The following is a 17866-nucleotide window of genomic DNA, read 5'->3' as shown; positions in this document are numbered from 1 at the left end:
CATCAGCGAACATTATTTCTTTTTACCCGACTATGGCAAACCAAAGGAAGGGTTATGATTTTAGTTTTAAAAGAATATTAGCCATTATCATGATCAACATTCCCTTTTCCTCTCCAACAGCGTTGTAACATTCCAAACCAGTGATAGATTACAATATTTTGACGATTCAAAACCACTTGTAAAAGTTTAATTGAATAAAAATATTTTGAATTTTGAAATTTTTTGCACTTTCTGCATTTGCAGAGCGTAGGTAAGATAATAATGGAATGGGTGGGGTATGAACCACCAACCCTTCGGATTTCATTCCACTCCTTAACCGTTGAGCTATTGTGCTTCTACACTATAGTATGGGTGCAAAATAACAAACGACTCACCGAAGAGTAGTAGCAACAGATCACTGAGCGCCAAACTGAAGAGATAGTAGTTAGTGTCAGTGTGCATCGCAGGGTGCCTCACTATCACGACACACACCGCGACGTTGCCTACCACCCCCGTCACGAAGATGAGCAGCAGGCACCCCGTGATGGGCACAATGCGGGACAGCGGCAGCCGCCGGGGACCCATCATACACCAGAGCATCTCATCTTCACTGCAGTCGAACACACTCAAGTTTGTACACCGTGTATAGAACTGGTCCGAAGTTTCATTTGGGCGTAGAAAGTCTTCCATTGTAATATTTTTTAGTGTTCTAAGGAACTTTAAACAAAAATCACTCACATGTAACGGGTATGTTTATTTTTGTCACTATTTTCTTTTCTTAATGTTAATGTAATTTAAGGAACACAAGAACAAAGTGTCTTCCAATAAAAACTCTTCACTATAAACTAAGATCTAAAGTCAATGAACTGATTCTTAGATATAAGTACGCTATACGTTTATAACTTTAGGTTAGTATAATATTACTTATTAGCTTCATTCATAGGCTAGACTGTAATTAAAAACTATTTTTTTAAACTACAGGTTTAAAAGCTTCACAATTTAAAGGTTTTAAAGCTTCATAATCACATTTAGTGTTAGTATTGTGTAGTATAAGTTGGTACCTAGTTGGAATAGTTTCATGGCGTCACCATGTTCAGGTTCCTGGCTGAAAATCAGCGCTGTATGCTCTTGTGTATCAAGGCATACAGCATAATGCTGAGCTGAAACCTTTTTTTTGAGTTGTGCCACACATGACGTTGTTTATTCCGGCGCTTGAAACATTTTGACTTTTATGCTCAAGTGGAGCAAGCGCCGGAATGACTAACTCTTAGGTAAAATATGTAATATAAGGCAGAAATGTGTGTGGGTATGTGTGTGTGGGTGTGGGATAGAATAAACGTTTTTCTTTCTTTCTTTATCTAACAAAAAGTTAAAGACCTTTGCTCAGTACTGAAAATACTTTCTTAGTGGGAGTATTTTAATGAACTTGGTTTAATATTAATTAATTATATTTATGAATGTTATATTAATCACGCTATATCACAAAATATTTCTTTCAAAGTTGTTGCTACATTACCTACCCACCTTACCTTACTCAATAGTCAAAAACGGGCCACTTATGTTCTTTATGTTTGTCTATCTGTCACAGTTATGTTATTCAGAAACTATTAAAGCTTTAAAACTGAAAGTTACCGCTATTATAAAGACGTAGTACTTTTAAATTATAATTTTTAGGATAGTCATCAATCTTATTTAAATTCCATACTTATTATTATTAAAAAATAGACCTAATAACTATTTTTTAGTAAAGTCTAAACTTCGTAGCGTCTCGAAGCGCTACGCGGTGTCTACGAGTCTACGAGGCTACGTCCGTAGCGGGACACGGGAATGCTCAGACTGAAGATGGGATGAAACATGCTGAATGCTCTATTAGTCACTGAGGATGGAAGTTTTATTTCATACATTAGGAAGGTCCTTTACTTTTAAGGATAAAACGCTGTTGCTACGAAATAGTTTATCTATCGATATGTTGTATTTATATAAAAGAAAAAACTGACTGACTGACTTTAGAAACCGAAATTACTATATATACCCTTTACTAGTTGACCCGCTACCATCTTAGGCTGCATCATCACTTATCACCAGGTGAGAGTATGGTAATTGGCTTCCTTGTCATCGAATGTTGTCCTACATTTTTTGTTGACACCAAAGTTGGGAGGAAATAACATAAAAAAACCGGTCAAGTGCGGTCGAATTCAAACATGAAGAGTTCCGTACCTACCATGGTACAAGGTACAACTACAAAGTACAACTTCTTAATTTTCTTGAATTTGCATTGCGGCTTTCTTGAAGTTTACCATTTGTTGTTATGGCGGCAATAGAAATAGACATTCCGTGAAAATTTCAATTCTATACCTATTACGGTTTATGAAATACTAGGTGATGCCCGTAACTTCGTTCGCGTGGATATAGGTTTTTAATAAATCCCGTAGGAACTCTTTTACTTTCCGGGATAAAAAGCAGCCTAAATGTTAATCCAGGATATAATCTATCTCCACTCTAAATTTCAGCCAAATCCGTCCAGTAGTTTTTGCGTGAAACAGTAACAAACATACATACATACACACAAACTTTCGCCTTTATAATATTAGTGTGACGGCCCTCTGATAGACGGACGAACGGACGGACGGGTGCAGGACGAAGCTTAGTTAAGGGTTCCGTTAAACCCTCCTCCAATTTGGTTAACCCAATTAAAAGTTATATGCGTCCTCCTTTTGAAGTTGGTTAAAAAGTGACCCTATTTTTATTTATATATAAACTGTTGAACGTTTCCATTTCGGCAGTTCCGTATATAAAGGAGTGGCACTTTAATTTTACGCATCCGTAATTTTTTTTACCCTCGAGAGGAACTTTTTAAATTTGTTGGTTTTACAAAAATAAAATAAAATACAAGAATATATATTTTTTTGGTTTTACAAGAATAAAACAAAAATGAATACTAATATTATAAATGCGAAAGTGTATCTGTATGTTTGTCTGTCTGCTAGCTTTTCACGGACAATCAAAAAGTATATAATGGTACCAACATTGAAAAAATTATTTGACTTTGAGTTTGACTATAATGTCTACAACTGCGTCGCTTGGGGAGGTCATCAAAACTAATTCTAATAATCACTTAAGTCAATTCTGGGTACAAAGCGTAATCCTAATGACTCTGGAACGGATTAGTTCGTGGAATGACGGAACGATTTGCATGTCCGTGAGCCGGATTACAATGGAAAGTTCCCGGACGTTAATTACTGGCATTGTCTCCCAACTGTAGTGAATTTGTCGCCAGGGTCGGAACTAGCCCATGTTGCGCCTGGGTGCAATATACCAAATATAATATATCCTGGCGCCCACTAATAGGCGCGCGCGCGCCATCTTATTATCAGACTAGCGACCCGCCCCGGCTTCGCACGGGTGGACATTTATTTTTTCTATTTTCCGGGATAAAATATAGCCTATACGGATTCAGAAGAATCCCTCTAAGTAATGGTAAAAGAAATTTTGAAATCGGTCCAGTAGTTTTTGAGCCTATTCAATACAAACATACAAAAATACAAAGGTTTCCTCTTTATAATATTAGTATAGATATCCCATACTAATACTATATTACTCGGTCAAGCTAAGTTTGCACCTCGCGTCGATTACGTCACACTGACGCTTAGGTACGTCATACGAACCGTACTGACGCGACAAGACGACCGCGGGGAGGTGAGCGGGGAAGTGGGAGAGGCGCCGCATTCCAGCGAGGTGCAAACTTAGCTTGATCGAGTTATAAATGCGAGTGTATGTCTGTCTGTCTACTAGCTTTTCACGGCCCAATAGTCCAACCGATTTTGATGAAAGGCATAGAGTTAGCTAACATCCCGGGGACGGACATAGGCTACTTTTTATCCCGGAAAACCAAAGAGTTCCCAATGGATTCTTTAAAATCCATTCGTTTAACCAATTTATATGGAATTTGGTACAGGGGTAGCTTGCGTCTCGGAAATTGATGTAGGCAACTTTTTATCCCGGAAGATCAAAGAGCTCCCACGGGATTAATAATAATTACCTATATCCGCATGGCCAAAGTCGCTATAGTGATATTTAATATCTAGTGATAAAATATGCTTGCCGTGTTTCTATACTGGTATTTGGAAAAAAAAATCGCTTTGTTAATCAACGTAAAACCATATCAAACCGTACCTATCAAAGTGCCATCGAAATATTGGTTGCACGCTCCAAGGGGCAATATAATACGTTGGAATTTTGAGCTAAACCATTTCAAATTTTTATCTCTATCATCGACATGTAAAACTAGCTTCACTCGAGTGGAATTTTTGAAAATCCGTGATGGGGTGGAACTTTTTCATCATCATTATTATCAACCGATAGACATCCACGGCTGGACACAGTCTCTTGTACTGAGACATCCACACGCCACGGTGTTGCGCCGCCGCCATCCAGCGGCTCCCTGCAACTCGTTTGATATCGTCTGTCCAGCTAGTGGGGTCTCCAACCATGAGCTTTCCGGTGCAAAGTCGTCAATCATCTCTAATTCTGAGAGTTATGAGATTCAAAGGACTTTTTAGCTAAAGTAAAATCTGAGTTGTTCCAAAGTATCCACTCCAATTCCTGAAAGGCTGGCAACGCATCGGCGGTTTCTCTGGTGCTGCAAATGTTCGTAGGCGCCGGTAATCACTTAACATCAGGTGACCCGCATGCTCGTTTGCTCGCTTTTTTTATTAAAAAAAAAAGAATTCAGAAAGAAGAACTCTGAACTGAGAACTCCAGACCGCTAGCAGTATAGTAGGAGGTACGCAATTCCGGAAGTGGAAACACTGCTAACATTTTCCGCTTTGAATATCAACTCGTTGAAAACTCTTTTTCTTTATCCTCGGGGAACTCAACTTTTTGAAAACAAGTTTTGCGTCTCTGGACTATAAAGTTTTGTGAAAACAAATTACACACAAATTAAACAATTATTTATAAGTTTTGTTCGTAAGTTTTACCTTTTTATTTTAAAAAATTTACGGAAGTGTAGCGATAGCACATTCCACGGGAATATCCTGGTTAATTTACGTTGACCCAAGTCGGTAACTGGATGGGTGTCCGAATTTGGCTTTTACTATTCCATATATATATATACTATTATAATATTCATCACATACTTAATGGTGAAGGAAAGCATTGTGAAGGAACCTGCAGGCCTGAGAGTTTCCATAACGTTCTCAAATGTGAAGTCTACCAATCCGCACTTGGCGATCATGGTGGACTATGGCCGAACCCTTCTCATTCTCCATTTATTTGACGACCTCCCTGGCACAGTGCTAAGCGCTGTCTGTGGTTTTGTTAGTGGAAGGTCCCGGGTTCGATTCCCGGCAGGGGAATTTTATAATTTCTATATTAATAGTCTAGTGTCTGGCTTTGGTCGTGGTTAGTTACCACCCTATACCGGCAAAGCCGTGCCGCCAAGCAATTTAGTGTGCCGATGCCGGTACGATGCCGTGTAGAAACCAAAGGATTTGACAGAATTTGCCATAGCCCTTCCAGGTTAGCCCGCTCCCATCTTAGACTGCATCATCATTTACCACCAGGTGAGATTGCAGTCAAGGGCTAACTTGTATCTGAATTTTAAAAAAATGAGTCCTTAGTAGTGAGTCAGCGATAGGTTGTTGTTGTAAATGATGGTGACGATGAGGACAGAAACCTTTTTTTCGCTTTTCATTCTCCATAATATGATACATTATACTCACATACGAGAAAAATATCACATTACAAAGAGCTTTTCTTATGTCCTCACCAATTAGTTTCACAGCGTATAGATTACATTACAGAATAATGTTATAATAGGTAAGTCTAATGATTAATACTAAACAACAGTATCGGATTTAATATTATTAGAGATAATATTTTTCTCAAGCAAATAACGAAAAATATTTCACTCGCGCATAGATGGCATCATCACATCACACTAATATTTTAAAGGAGGTCTGTGTGTATGTATGTGTGTATGTTTGTTACTTCTTCACCCAAAAACTTCTGGACGGATTTGGCTGAAAGGAATAGAGATAGATTATTCCCTGGATTGACACATAGGTTACTTTTTATCCCGAAAAATCAATGAGTCCCCACGGGATTTTTAATAAACCTATACCCACGCGAACGAAGTCGCGGGCATGAGCTATAATGTCCTCATGAAGTTGATTGGTTGTTGTTTCAAAATGGTTAGCACTGAGTTTTTTGTCTTTGTTTGGTATGGGATTGCGTAACAGAGAGAGCCCTATACTGACTTCTCTCCGTGGATAAAGTATGAGAAGTAGAACATTTATATCGCTGTGAAATTCACATAGATACCACTTCCGTGTGCGTATTTTCACGCGTGGGATGCCGGGTACCTTTTCAATTTATCGGGAAAACCCGAGGAAATAATATAACCACCAAAAACATTTCATGTAAAATGTTGCCAAGACTCACAAGTTCATAATGCTTTCACTGTTAAAAAGTGATGAGATCTCTAGTAGAGCCAAGCCCCTAGCTGAGCTTAGAATTGCGCTGCCCATGGGACCTATCCCAAGTCCAAAGTATATAGCTCTTAAATGCTCTTGAGTATATCACATTTATAACAATAAAGAACAAATAACTCTACTTACAAGCTCTGATTTTACAAACCCTAAATCTTGGTTAAAAAAGGACGGCTTGGCCGTTTAATGTTCGTGGTACTTTTATCTGATATGACATTTAAGCCCGGAATAGCTTGTGCGACAATCATGAAGTATAATAAAAATTAGTAATTGTCGAACAAACTATTCCTTATGACCTTAATATAATATGTTATGCCATGTAATGCTTTCACGAACATTAAACGGCCAAGCCGTACTTTTTTAATCAAGATTTAGGGTTTGTAAAATCAGAGCTTGTAAGTAGAGTTATTTGTTCTTTATTGTTATAAATGTGATATACTCAAGAGCATTTAAGAGCTATATACTTTGGACTTGGGATAGGTCCCATGGGCAGCGCAATTCTAAGCTCAGCTAGGGGCTTGGCTCTACTAGAGATCTCATCACTTTTTAACAGTGAAAGCATTATGAACTTGTGAGTCTTGGCAACATTTTACATGAAATGTTTTTGGTGGGATTTCATTTCTTTTTGGCAGGTGCCCTAGATTTTTTTTTTGGATCTATTTTTTGTAGGTACCTACATCATTTTCATGGCCCGCTCTCTATCGTTACCTTTTTTTTTAAAAGCTTTTATTCTTGCAATGTATGTAACTATGTTTGTTTGGGTGGAATCTTGCAACTCAATTTTAAAGCAGATATATCAAATTTCAGTCTTTTAGGACTTCAGGAAACACATTTTTTAAATGTACAGACTGGGAAAAGTTTATTTTCCTGTTGTTTTAATGAAATCCCTAGCCTACATACCAAATTTCAGTCTTCTAGGACTTAGGGAAGTATTTTAGAACTTTTGACTAGAGGGGTTTTGAATGGCAATAAATCTGAAACCATAACAGGTAGACAATTGATACTTGGCACGTTTGATAAGTCTGTCAAGGACATATTATCCTGAAAATATCAGCATTCTAGCGATAGACTTTACAAATAATTTGCTTCCCCCATACGTGGGAGTGGAGGGGGAAATTTTTAAATTTCTTAATTTTCCTGTAGTTTGTATGCAATTTCTAGTGTACACACCAAATTTCAGTCTTCTAGGACTTCGGGAAGTACCCTAGAATTACAGACTAGAAGTTTTGACTGTCAATAAATCTGAAACTATAAAAGCTAGACAATTGATACTCAATGCGTTTAATAAATCTGCCCAGGACATCTTATCCTGAAAATATCAGCTTTCTAGCGACAGATTTTACAGATTTGCTTCACCCGTAAGAGGCGTAGAGGGGGGGCATTTCCAATTTCTTAATTTTCCTGTAGTTTGTAGTCAATTTCTAGTCTACATACCAAATTTCAGTCTTCTAGGACTTCGGGAAGTACCTTAGAGGTTTTGAGTAGAGGTTTTGATGATCATCAGTGAGGGACGAAATCGGCGTATTTTAGGTATCAATAAATCTGTAACCATAAAAGCTAGATATTTGATATTTAGTATATTTAGTAAATTTGCTGAGGACACCTTATACTGAAAATTTCAGCTTTCTAGCGTCATCCAGACCGAAGTTATGACGGGTCGAAAATACGGCGAAACACTTCGAGAAAAAGGTACGTAGCGCCCCGGCCGCCGTTTGGCTCGTCTTGGCGGGGGCACTGCCGTGCCCCCTGATAATCTTAAGGTATTATAGACATGTACAATAATAACCACGAAGCCTAAGCAATTTCAATAAAACAAAGGAAAAAGTAAGTAATTTTGGAATAATTCTATTTGAAGCAATATAAATTCCGACATTCAAGAGACATCTGCTAACAAATTATTCCCTTCCAGCGAAAAATATAGAAGTATTGCTCTTTAGATTACATATAAAATGCAGATTGAAATTTTTTCTTGAAAAATAAAATCTCTGTAAAATTCTTTGATCAGTACAATTTGCTAGAATTCATTTTGATAAGTATTTTAATGCAGACAAATCTTGCTTTCACACTATTTTTAAACTGATTTTATAGACTTATAGAGGCGTAAGTTTGTGTGTGTGTGTGTGTGTATGTTTGTTACTCCTTCACGAAAAAACTACTAGATGGATTTGGCTGTGGAATGGAGATAGATAATATCCTGGATTAGTACATAGGCTACTTTTATCCCGAAAAATCAAAGAGTTCCCACGGGATTTCGAAAAACGCGGATGCGAAGAAGTCGCGGGCATCGGCAAGTATACTTATAAGATCTCAGCACTTTAGCCACCCATAAATCCATCGCTGGCTCAGTACTAAGCACGGGTCTTCTCTGTATATGAAAAGGGTGAAGGCTGTAGTCTACCACGCTGGTCAAGTGCGGAACGGTAGATTTCACACACCTTTGAGAACATTATGGAGAACTCTCTGACATGCAGATTTCCTCACGATGTTTTCCTTCACTGTTAAAGCAAGGAAATGTGGGGTGCACGCCTAGAATTCGATTAGGAGGTCCACGATGTCTGCAGTTTGATATTATTTGAATCCATCCATCCATCCATCAGCCTGTATGCGTCCACTGCTGGACATAGTCCTTTCCAAGAGCGCGCCACCAAACACGGTCCTCCGCCTTCCTCATCCACCCGCTCCCCGCCACCTTCTTCAGGTCATCGGTCCAGCGGGCAGGAGGTCGTCCCACACTGCGCTTACCGGTACGCGGTCTCCACTCCAGAACACGTCTGCCCCATCGGCCGTCATTATTTGAATACATTTAAGAAATTAACTACATAATTGCAAAAATGTGTGCTTAGTTTCAAAGTTACACCAGCTCAATAACTTAGCTGTAAATCTTCGAGTCCAATGTAAATGAGAACAATAAAAATAACTTAAAATTTAAAAAACCCCCGACACATAAACCTCTATTAGAAAACTAGAAAAGAGCTATAACTTTCAAACGGCTGAACCGATTTTCTTGGATTATAGCTAAGAACACTCTCGATCAAGCCACCTTTCAAACAAAAAAAAACTAAATTAAAATCGTTTCATTCGTTTAGGAGCTACGATGCCACAGACATATACACACGTAAAACTTATAACACCCCTCTTTTTGGGTCGTGGGTTAAAAATTAATGAGTACCAAACTACGTTTGTATGAACAGCGCCGGGGAGCACGTTAGGGTTTCTAGTAATTTTTGGCCCCGCAAACATTCCATCCTCTGGCAAAACCGAAATGCCGATATATTGACACATAAACAAGTTTTCCCAGACACTAGGGACAGAAAGTAAATATTGGAAAACGCGCGTGGACGGCGATATCGAAGGCTTTTCGTGTTGTACATAACACCCTTTTCCTTTTACTTTCAGTGTTGGCGCGCTAGTTTTATTCAATAAAAAGGGTTTATTTCTCTTTTTGTAAACTAACTGACGTCTGTAGTTTTGTAGTTCGTTCACAAAATATCTGTAAACGAGTTAGCAAATGAAATCCGAATGCTACTCTAAAATAAGTCGATATTTTTATTCATATTTCATAAGCTAGCGATAGATCTAACAAATTATTTTACAACATAGATATTCATAAGTTAACATAAGGTAATTTGTAAAATAAACTTATATCTAATTGAAATTAAAAAAAAAACTAAAATAAATACTAAGACCAGTTTATTGCGAATCCAAGGATTACAAGTAATAATGACACTTTCGGATATTTGAAATATAGCCTGTGATATAGCTATTTATGCACTTATACGGTTAACAATACCGCGACGTAGTTACAAACAGCGCCACCGATATTCTGATCTTTGCAACACGTTTGAAGGATTTGATTAGTGTGTCCAGTATAAGTCATCACAGTTCGTCTACGTATCTATCAATCAAAATAGATAAATCTACAAATAAACATAAGACTCTTGCTAAATAGGTATACAGGATTATTGCGAACCCTGGGATGAATACAGTAATTTCGAATCAATATAAATACATAAGTATATTTGCTTGAATGGATAACAGTATTGCGACGCAATAACGTACAGCGACATCTATATTCTGGTCTGTGTAACATATTTGGTGGATTTGACTCAACGGTTCACGTGCTACTAGTAACTAGTGGCAGAAAGGCGGCTATTGAGTATTCTGTACTAGTGATACTAATCTTCCATGTGGCTGTCGATCCAGTCCCTATACTTCTCGACGTCTGTGAGAACGGTGTACTGGGTGGGGTCACAGATAGGCGCGTCTAAGCGCGCTATTGTATTGGACACGATCCCCCGCACGTGCCAACTGCCCGACACCTTATCCTTCTGAGTTTGCACTTTATCTGGGATGAACACCTGAAAAAAAATTTAAAATATTAGTCACGGTACCAAAAGTATCTACGAGTAGGTACGTTATAAAGTGAGTCGATATGTTTACCGTTACTGGGTTTTCACTGAGCGGACTGTAAATATATTATGTTTGGGTGTTTAAAGAGCAACAACTTAATACAAAATGTAGGTATTTGTATGCATTATTATGTAATTTTAAATATTAATCTCGATTGGGACTTAAAAGTTGTATTTTAAAGAATGCTTTTTTGCGGCCTAGTGTGTACACATTCTTACCTGGAAAGCACCTCCACTGTCGCCATTGCATGCTGACGTGCCTGTAAGTTTTAAAAAATCTATTGTAAGTTAACTTTAACAATGACAAATCGGTACTTAAACATTATTAGGTACCGTTGTTAATTTCTATTATAGTCGATGAAGGCGCTTTTGCAAGTGATCGTTACTATTATGTTACCGATTATATTACTGTTATGCAATATCATACCGTAACTATAGGTTGACACTGCATAAGTATACTAATATACCATCGGCATGGTGGTTTCCTGAAGAGTCTTTGAGCCGATACTGTGAATTGGATACCGTGATTGTAACGATAATAATGAAACCGTTATTATTATTACTGTTATGATAGCCTGCACATAACTTCTCGCCGTTAAGTGCCTTGCCGTAGACCACCAACAAAGTGGCTTGCTGTAGTTTTTTATAGAACATCGATACCTACCGTTATTTTTCCGATAGTATGATACCGGTTTTTTTCCGATAATATGATACCGTTATGTTATCTTTGTTACCATTATGATAGCCCGCACAGAACTTCTTGCCGTTGAGTGCCTTGCCGTAGAAGAGCGGGTTGCTCTTTATACAAGTGCTTTCTGAGACCATCGGCATGCTGGCTTGCTGAAGAGTCTCTGACAGAGTATCGTTTATGTTGAAGCCCCATCCTACGATCTAAAAAAAGAGAAAATAACGTACATTAAAAGATGGTTCCAGCGACTTGTCCGTGAGTTTAAGATTTTCTTAAATCCCGTAGGATCCCCTTCATTATCCGGGATAAAAGTAGCCTATGTTCGTCCCTGAGATGCAAGCTATCTATGTAACAAATTTTGTCAAAGTCAGTTCAACAGATGGGTAATGAAAAGGCAGCAGACAGACAGACAGATTTTCATATTTATGATAATGTTAGTTTTGAAGTGTGGATTATTGAGCATTCAGTTTCCGGCTCTTCTCAGTAGAATCTTCTTTGTAAATCAGTGGTAGAGTCAGACCAATTTTTCAAATTTAATACCACAATATTTTTTTAAAAATAATAATTAATCTTCATTACGTAAAAGTTACAAGTATCTTTTAAAACATACATATTTGTTTAGGTTTAGTGATACTAGCTAGAAACTCGGCAGTTATTATTTTCAACTAGGTAGACAGATGACAATCAAACGAGTTGAACGGGAGCCGCTAGATTCAGGCGGCGCAAAACCGTGGCGTGTGGAAATCTTCACAAGAGACCTATGTCCAGTTGTGGACGTCTATCGGTTAGTGATGATTCTCTTCACAAGCAACATTTCCTTCACTTCTTATCCAATCTAATCTATCAACCTGTATGCGTCCACTGTTGGACATAGGCCTTTTCAAGAGCGCGCCACCAAACACGGTCTTCCGCCTTCCACATCCACCCGCCTCCCGGTGACTTCAGTCCTCGACTTACAGTTCCCATGATAGTACTGGTATTCAGTAGCTCAGTGGCGCGCCGGTACCACAGGCACGCTGGCTGGATGTAGTCGTTGAAGGCGACTTCAGTCCTCAACTTCAACAGAGCGATGTCGTTGGACAACTTCCGGTGCAGATAATGCTCGTGAATTATTATTCTGTGAACCTGAAAAACAAAAAATAAATGCCAGATACCATCAGAAAAAATACCAAATACCATCAGAAAAAATAGATTATTAATTGTATGCGCAGATCTAACTTCTTGAAGATATTAATTACAAGGTTATGCCCGCGACTCCGTTCACGTGGAATTGCGTTTTAGGGTAAAAACGGAGCCCTATTAATTACACTGTGCTGTCTGTCTGTCTGCCTATCTGTCCGCGTGTCACAGGTGTCTAGCTCGTAAACGAAATGGGTAGTGAATAGTGATAGGGTAAACTAAAGAAAGTGGTCGGATTCATAACAGTAAATATACACGTTTTCGTTATAGGTGTCACCGACAGTCCTCTGTGCCGGGCCTACATGAAACACCGACGCGCCTGCTGCTGGAGAGCAAAGGCGTGGCAGAACAACGCAAGCGCCATTTGAGATCCTCTCGATGAGGTTGACGAAGCCCTCACGCAACCTGGGTGGTCTACTAGGCTTCTGGAGCGAGCTTGGACGTGGAGCTGGAGTGAAGACTTCGGTGGAAAGTGCCAATGCACGCACAACAATCCGAAACGTTTAAGCGCGGAACCAGCTCAGAGAGAAGAAAGAAAAAGAAGTTAGTGATTAATTTGCATACGGTTCAGTGGGATACATACTTGCCTCTCTTCAGATTCCTTGTCGCCACCCTTCAGGTTATACTTCCCCAGCACCACGCTGAGCACATCCGGCGTGAACGGAGTTCCCCTCGACGTGGCGCAGTGGGCAGCTGGTAAAGAAGATACTTATTAGTATATCCTTGTATCAACCCATCGTCAACGTTCTACTGAGTAACAATCAATATCAAGCCGGCGCCAAAGTCCCACGAACCGTTTACTCTTCATATTGGACCTCCACATTAGCACCTTATTGGCACCTCAATCGGTCCATAATCGCTTAACGAACATACAAAAAAAACCAGTTGAACTGAGAACCTCCTCCTTTTTTTGAAGTTGGTTCAAAAGGAAAAGGTTCTTAATTCTGTATGTTTTTCATTCCAGACATCTGTTAAAAAAGCTTCAAAAATTCTTTACCCGTCAGCACAAAGTTCTTAGAAACGAGTGTGCCGCCACATATGTACTTGAAGACGGTATCCCTGAGGGTGTAGAGAGCGACGTGCCACGGCCAGTCGCCGGGCTTGGTGGGCGCTCCGTTGACGATCAGCTCCGTGTGGTCCACCTTCCGGCGCCCGCAGTTCTGTGGTGCGCTTCCGGTTTCCGCTGCGTACTCGTGGAGGAATCCCTGACCACATGAACTCCATTAAATGTTGTATAGAAGCAGGCGTTACTTTGCGGAAGTCCAAGGAAGCAAAAGCGTCCTTAGACGAGTGGTTTTGAGATTTGTGTGATGCTGCATGGTGGTGGTGCCTATTGCTTGCTTGGTGGCTGGCTTTTCCTGCACGTTTAACAGTGGGAGGCTGGGCAGTGCACATCGCATGCTGCATGTTGCACCATATCTACAGATCTGTCTGGTTTAGCGGTTGATAGCTTTTGGTTCTTTATACAAAATTCCATTAGTCTAGAAATCGGTTGGTAAGTCAAGCTTCATAAGGAAGCTAACGCTAGGCAAGTTTACCTGTCAAGTTTTTTCCCTCCTCCAATCAAGTGTGAAGCTTGTGTTAGGAGTAGGTACGACAATAGTGCAATGGCTGGGGTTCGCACCATCAACATCGGTCCTGTCTTGATCGATTTCAGTCCTGTCTTTTAACCGTTGACCTATTGAGGCTTGCAGCGGACTTGAAGCGACGTCCAGTAAACTTGACGATGTATGGCTATCAGTTGGAGCTATCTATTTTATGGTGAGGCCTGGTATGGTCCCCTTCACGGCAAAGCCTAGGCCTGCGTGCTGTACGAAGAATCGTGGAGCTGCCGCAACAAACTCACCACATCCGGTTCATTGCAGTACTCCACATCGTTGATAGTGAGGCCTGTGAGGTAGGGCGTGAGGCCTGGTATGGTCCCCTTCACGGCGAAGCCGAGGCCTGCGTGCTGCACGAAGAAGCGAAGCGTGAAGCTGTCGCCATCGGTCAGAGAAAATCTTTGGAATTTCTTTTCGTCCTAAAACATTGTTATTTGAATAGACAATTTTATATGTCAGTGTGAATCGACTCGTAATTTTATTGTAGTTTTCCTCATGTTTGTTGTCGCGGAGCACAAATAATGAGTCTAGGTAAAAATTTATTTTTATAGCGTTATTCGAGATTAATTATTATTTCTAGACAAAGGCACCTACTTATATTTTTTTGCCAACCCTGATGCCAATAAGATCATATTGACAGCCAAACCATCACAATATGGCGGCAACGGTTGTCCTTTTTAGGGTTCCGTAAGTAGCCGAAGGATGCAACTTGACCCGATGTCTGTCTGTCTGTGTCTGTATCTTATGAACTGTAACAGGTAGAGACTTGCAATTTTCACAGATCGTGTAGAGTTAAAATTTTCACAGATTGTGTTTTTATTGCCATTATAAAAAAATCAAAATGGTCGCCATGTAGGTATATTAAGAAAAATTAAAAAGCACCTATATAATCTTGTACGATGGTACGGAACCCTTCGTGTAATTACGACTCGCACTTGACCGGTTTTTAGATTCTACAGAGTATTTATACGTCCATGATCTTATACTATTTATATCGCTTACCGATCTGACAGTGAACGTGATATTAACTTCAGCGTCAAAGAACACTCTAGTAACACTATCCGCGGGAAAGTTCTTGTTTATGTACACATAGTAGTGATTGTTATCCTTCGGAGGCAACCCTGGCTCAAACCACACCAGTATGTCCTTAGTATTCTTACAAGGATACGCACTGATTATGGGGCTACCTACTGGCATCCATACCCCACTGTCATTCCCCACAATCATCAGAAAAAAACACAAAACTAACACCACTTGCTTCATTGTTCATTACCAAAACACTTTTTTAGACACAAAGCTAAACAACACAAATATAAAGTCAAATATAAAGATTTGCGTCCATTTTCGATATTCAATCTATCTCTAACCTATAACACTGTTATCGTTAAAAATACATAATTTGTTTTAACAAATAACAAAGTTGCTCAGTAACACGACAAATTACTGATAGATTTAATACAGAAAATGCACTGTAGATATATTTTTGAGGTAACCTTAATATTACACTGTTTATAACATTTTTGAAGACTATATTAATTTATAATATGTTTTAATAACAAAATCATTATGATACAAGACGATGATAGCGTCCGGTGTCTTGTAATTACGTCTTTGTATGAGCTATGACGCGAAATAGCTAAGGATGTTTGCACACTGGGCTTTTTATTAAACGCACCGCCGAATTAAGGCTATGAGTGTACTCAAAAACTTCTCTTTCATCTTTTGACCACCATATTCAGGGATGAAGTATTTCCATTCCTATGTCGTCATTCCATCTGCACGCACTAAACGCTTTACGTCATCATTTCTCATACATATGAATAGACTAAGTAGTTTGGAATACTAGTCCTTTACACGTATAATATTCAAGGTTCATTAAACGGGGTCTTCCCGCGAAATTCAAATTTAATTTGGTTTTTCGCAATTTGTAAACTAATACGACAAAGTAGGCTTATGGCATCCTAATAGCGCCAATGGCAGTATAATCTCCATAGGTTTATATAACAATCTTTACTTGAAAGTGTTCAGTTTAAGAAATTAGTCAAAAATAATGAGTTCGACGTGAGTTACTTACAAATGAGTCGATACTCTGGATAATGGAGCGCGCTTGCCTAAAAGATGTCTATTTATTCTTGTCTTGAAGGTACCCTTATTATAATTGGAGGAGAAAAACTGATGCTGGAAGGGCATTCTAAATCCTAGCGGTTCTTTAGAAATGAAAACTTGTAAAACGCTTCGTTTGTAAATGACCGTATCTGTGAACCGGTCGGACAGGTCATAAGCGAAGAGCTGGCCTTCTCAAACAACCGAATAAATAATTAATAACCGAATGAAGTTGCAAAGAATGAACCCGGCTGTTAAGCTTGAAAAAACAGGCAGTAATGTTTACAGTATCCCATGCGGATATGTCGTCTTGTACGGTTGTAGTAATACGCGACAGGTCGACATGGCAATCGGAGTGGGGACGCGCACATCCGCACAGTCTCCGCGGTAACTCGGTGCGGTATAGCGCGGGTGACGTGCGGTTCGATTCCTAGCAGGAGCTTAAAATTTTGTAATTTCTCTGGTCTGGTCTGGTGGGAGGCTTTGGCCGTGGCTAGTTACCACCCTACCAGCAAAGTCGTGCTGCCAACGCTTAATCGCTTTCTGATACGATGCCGTGTAGACACCAAAGGAGTGGTTTAATAAAAACTGCCATATTCCTTCCAGGTTAGCCCGCTTCCACCTATCTGCATCATCACTTACCACCAGGTGAGATTGCAATCAAGGGCTAACTAGTATCTGAATAAAAAACTAATAGATATTATAGAACAACGTAACTCTACGCACAACTACTTTAATGTGTAATTGAACACCACCCGCTCCTGAGCTAATATAAAGTTTGTTTCAAGAAAGTAACATTAGATTATACCTAATAATCCTACTAATATTATAAACGCGAAAGTTTGTATGTATGGATGTTTGTTACTCTTTCACGCAAAAACTACTGCACGGATTTGGCTGTGAAATGGAGGTAAATTATACCCTGGATTAACACATAGGCTACGTTTACCCCGGAAAATGAATGAGTTCCTACGGGATTTTCAAAAAACATATCCCCGGTAACGAAATCGCGGGCATCACCTAGTTTTATTATAATGAAAATGATTGTATGTACGCGTCAACGAATAAATCACAGAACGTAGATAAGCCTTAGATAAGCATGCACTTTCGACCTTTTAACTAGGTATCTATTTACTAAATAACTACCTACTTACATTATATATTGATGTCTATCACCTTATTACATACGGTTTTGAGGAAAAAAGAAATAAAACTATTGCAATCATTGAAATTTTAATGCATTATGGTGATCTTCTTAGCATAATAATAATGCAGCTGCCAGATCCTTGCAGATTGCAGATTATATACTGTAGGTACGAATTTAAATAGGACAGCCATGTTTGATGAGTAGCAATGTCATCAAAGATCCAGTTACACAATCAATAAAATAATCAGCATTTGCAAGATGCTCTGATG

The 17866-nt window shown here is 39.2% G+C and overlaps 2 protein-coding genes across 6 annotated transcripts in view; both read right to left on the bottom strand.

Annotated features, from left to right (window-relative positions):
• Positions 1-697, bottom strand: part of LOC123876123 (neuropeptides capa receptor-like) — a 29872-nt gene extending 29175 nt beyond the window's left edge. The window contains exon 1 of the mRNA XM_045922269.1: positions 375-697. Coding sequence (XP_045778225.1) covers positions 375-669 — 295 coding nt within the window. The 5' untranslated portion in view covers positions 670-697. The remainder of the gene's footprint in view (positions 1-374) is intronic.
• A 9446-nt stretch (positions 698-10143) lies between these two features.
• LOC123876124 (chymotrypsin-like elastase family member 2A) lies at positions 10144-16003 on the bottom strand. Of its 5 annotated transcripts, none has more exons than XM_045922271.1 (9): positions 15841-16003; positions 15350-15644; positions 14593-14766; positions 13744-13951; positions 13330-13439; positions 12525-12692; positions 11614-11770; positions 11099-11139; positions 10144-10828 (listed from the first exon to the last, which is right to left on the bottom strand). In XM_045922271.1, the coding sequence occupies exons 2-9, from the start codon at positions 15608-15610 to the stop codon at positions 10646-10648; spliced, it is 1302 nt and encodes a 433-aa protein (XP_045778227.1). In that variant the 5' UTR covers positions 15611-15644; positions 15841-16003; the 3' UTR covers positions 10144-10645. The 5 variants fall into 5 exon arrangements, with proteins under 5 accessions (XP_045778227.1, XP_045778230.1, XP_045778226.1 ...); XM_045922274.1 differs by having other exon boundaries at positions 15854-16003; XM_045922270.1 differs by having other exon boundaries at positions 15350-15714; positions 15841-15997.
• Positions 16004-17866: the final 1863 nt, after the last annotated feature.

The sequence above is a fragment of the Maniola jurtina genome, chromosome 21 (assembly GCF_905333055.1).
Source record: "Maniola jurtina chromosome 21, ilManJurt1.1, whole genome shotgun sequence".
Lineage (NCBI taxonomy): Eukaryota > Metazoa > Arthropoda > Insecta > Lepidoptera > Nymphalidae > Maniola > Maniola jurtina.
The sequence above is the reverse complement of the archived record's forward strand: the minus strand, read 5'-3'. Positions and strand labels throughout refer to the sequence as shown.

What these genes read in the sequence shown, in the direction of transcription:
- LOC123876124 (XM_045922271.1), bottom strand. Translation starts at nt 15,610, where the DNA reads ATGAAGCAAGTGGTGTTAGTTTTGTGTTTTTTTCTGATGATTGTGGGG. An exon ending in TAAGAACTTTGTGCTGACGG is followed by an intron (nt 13,440 to 13,743) that starts GTAAAGAATTTT and finishes CTTCTTTACCAG; the next exon opens with CTGCCCACTGCGCCACGTCG. An exon ending in ACAGTGGAGGTGCTTTCCAG is followed by an intron (nt 10,829 to 11,098) that starts GTAAGAATGTGT and finishes ATTTTTTTTCAG; the next exon opens with GTGTTCATCCCAGATAAAGT.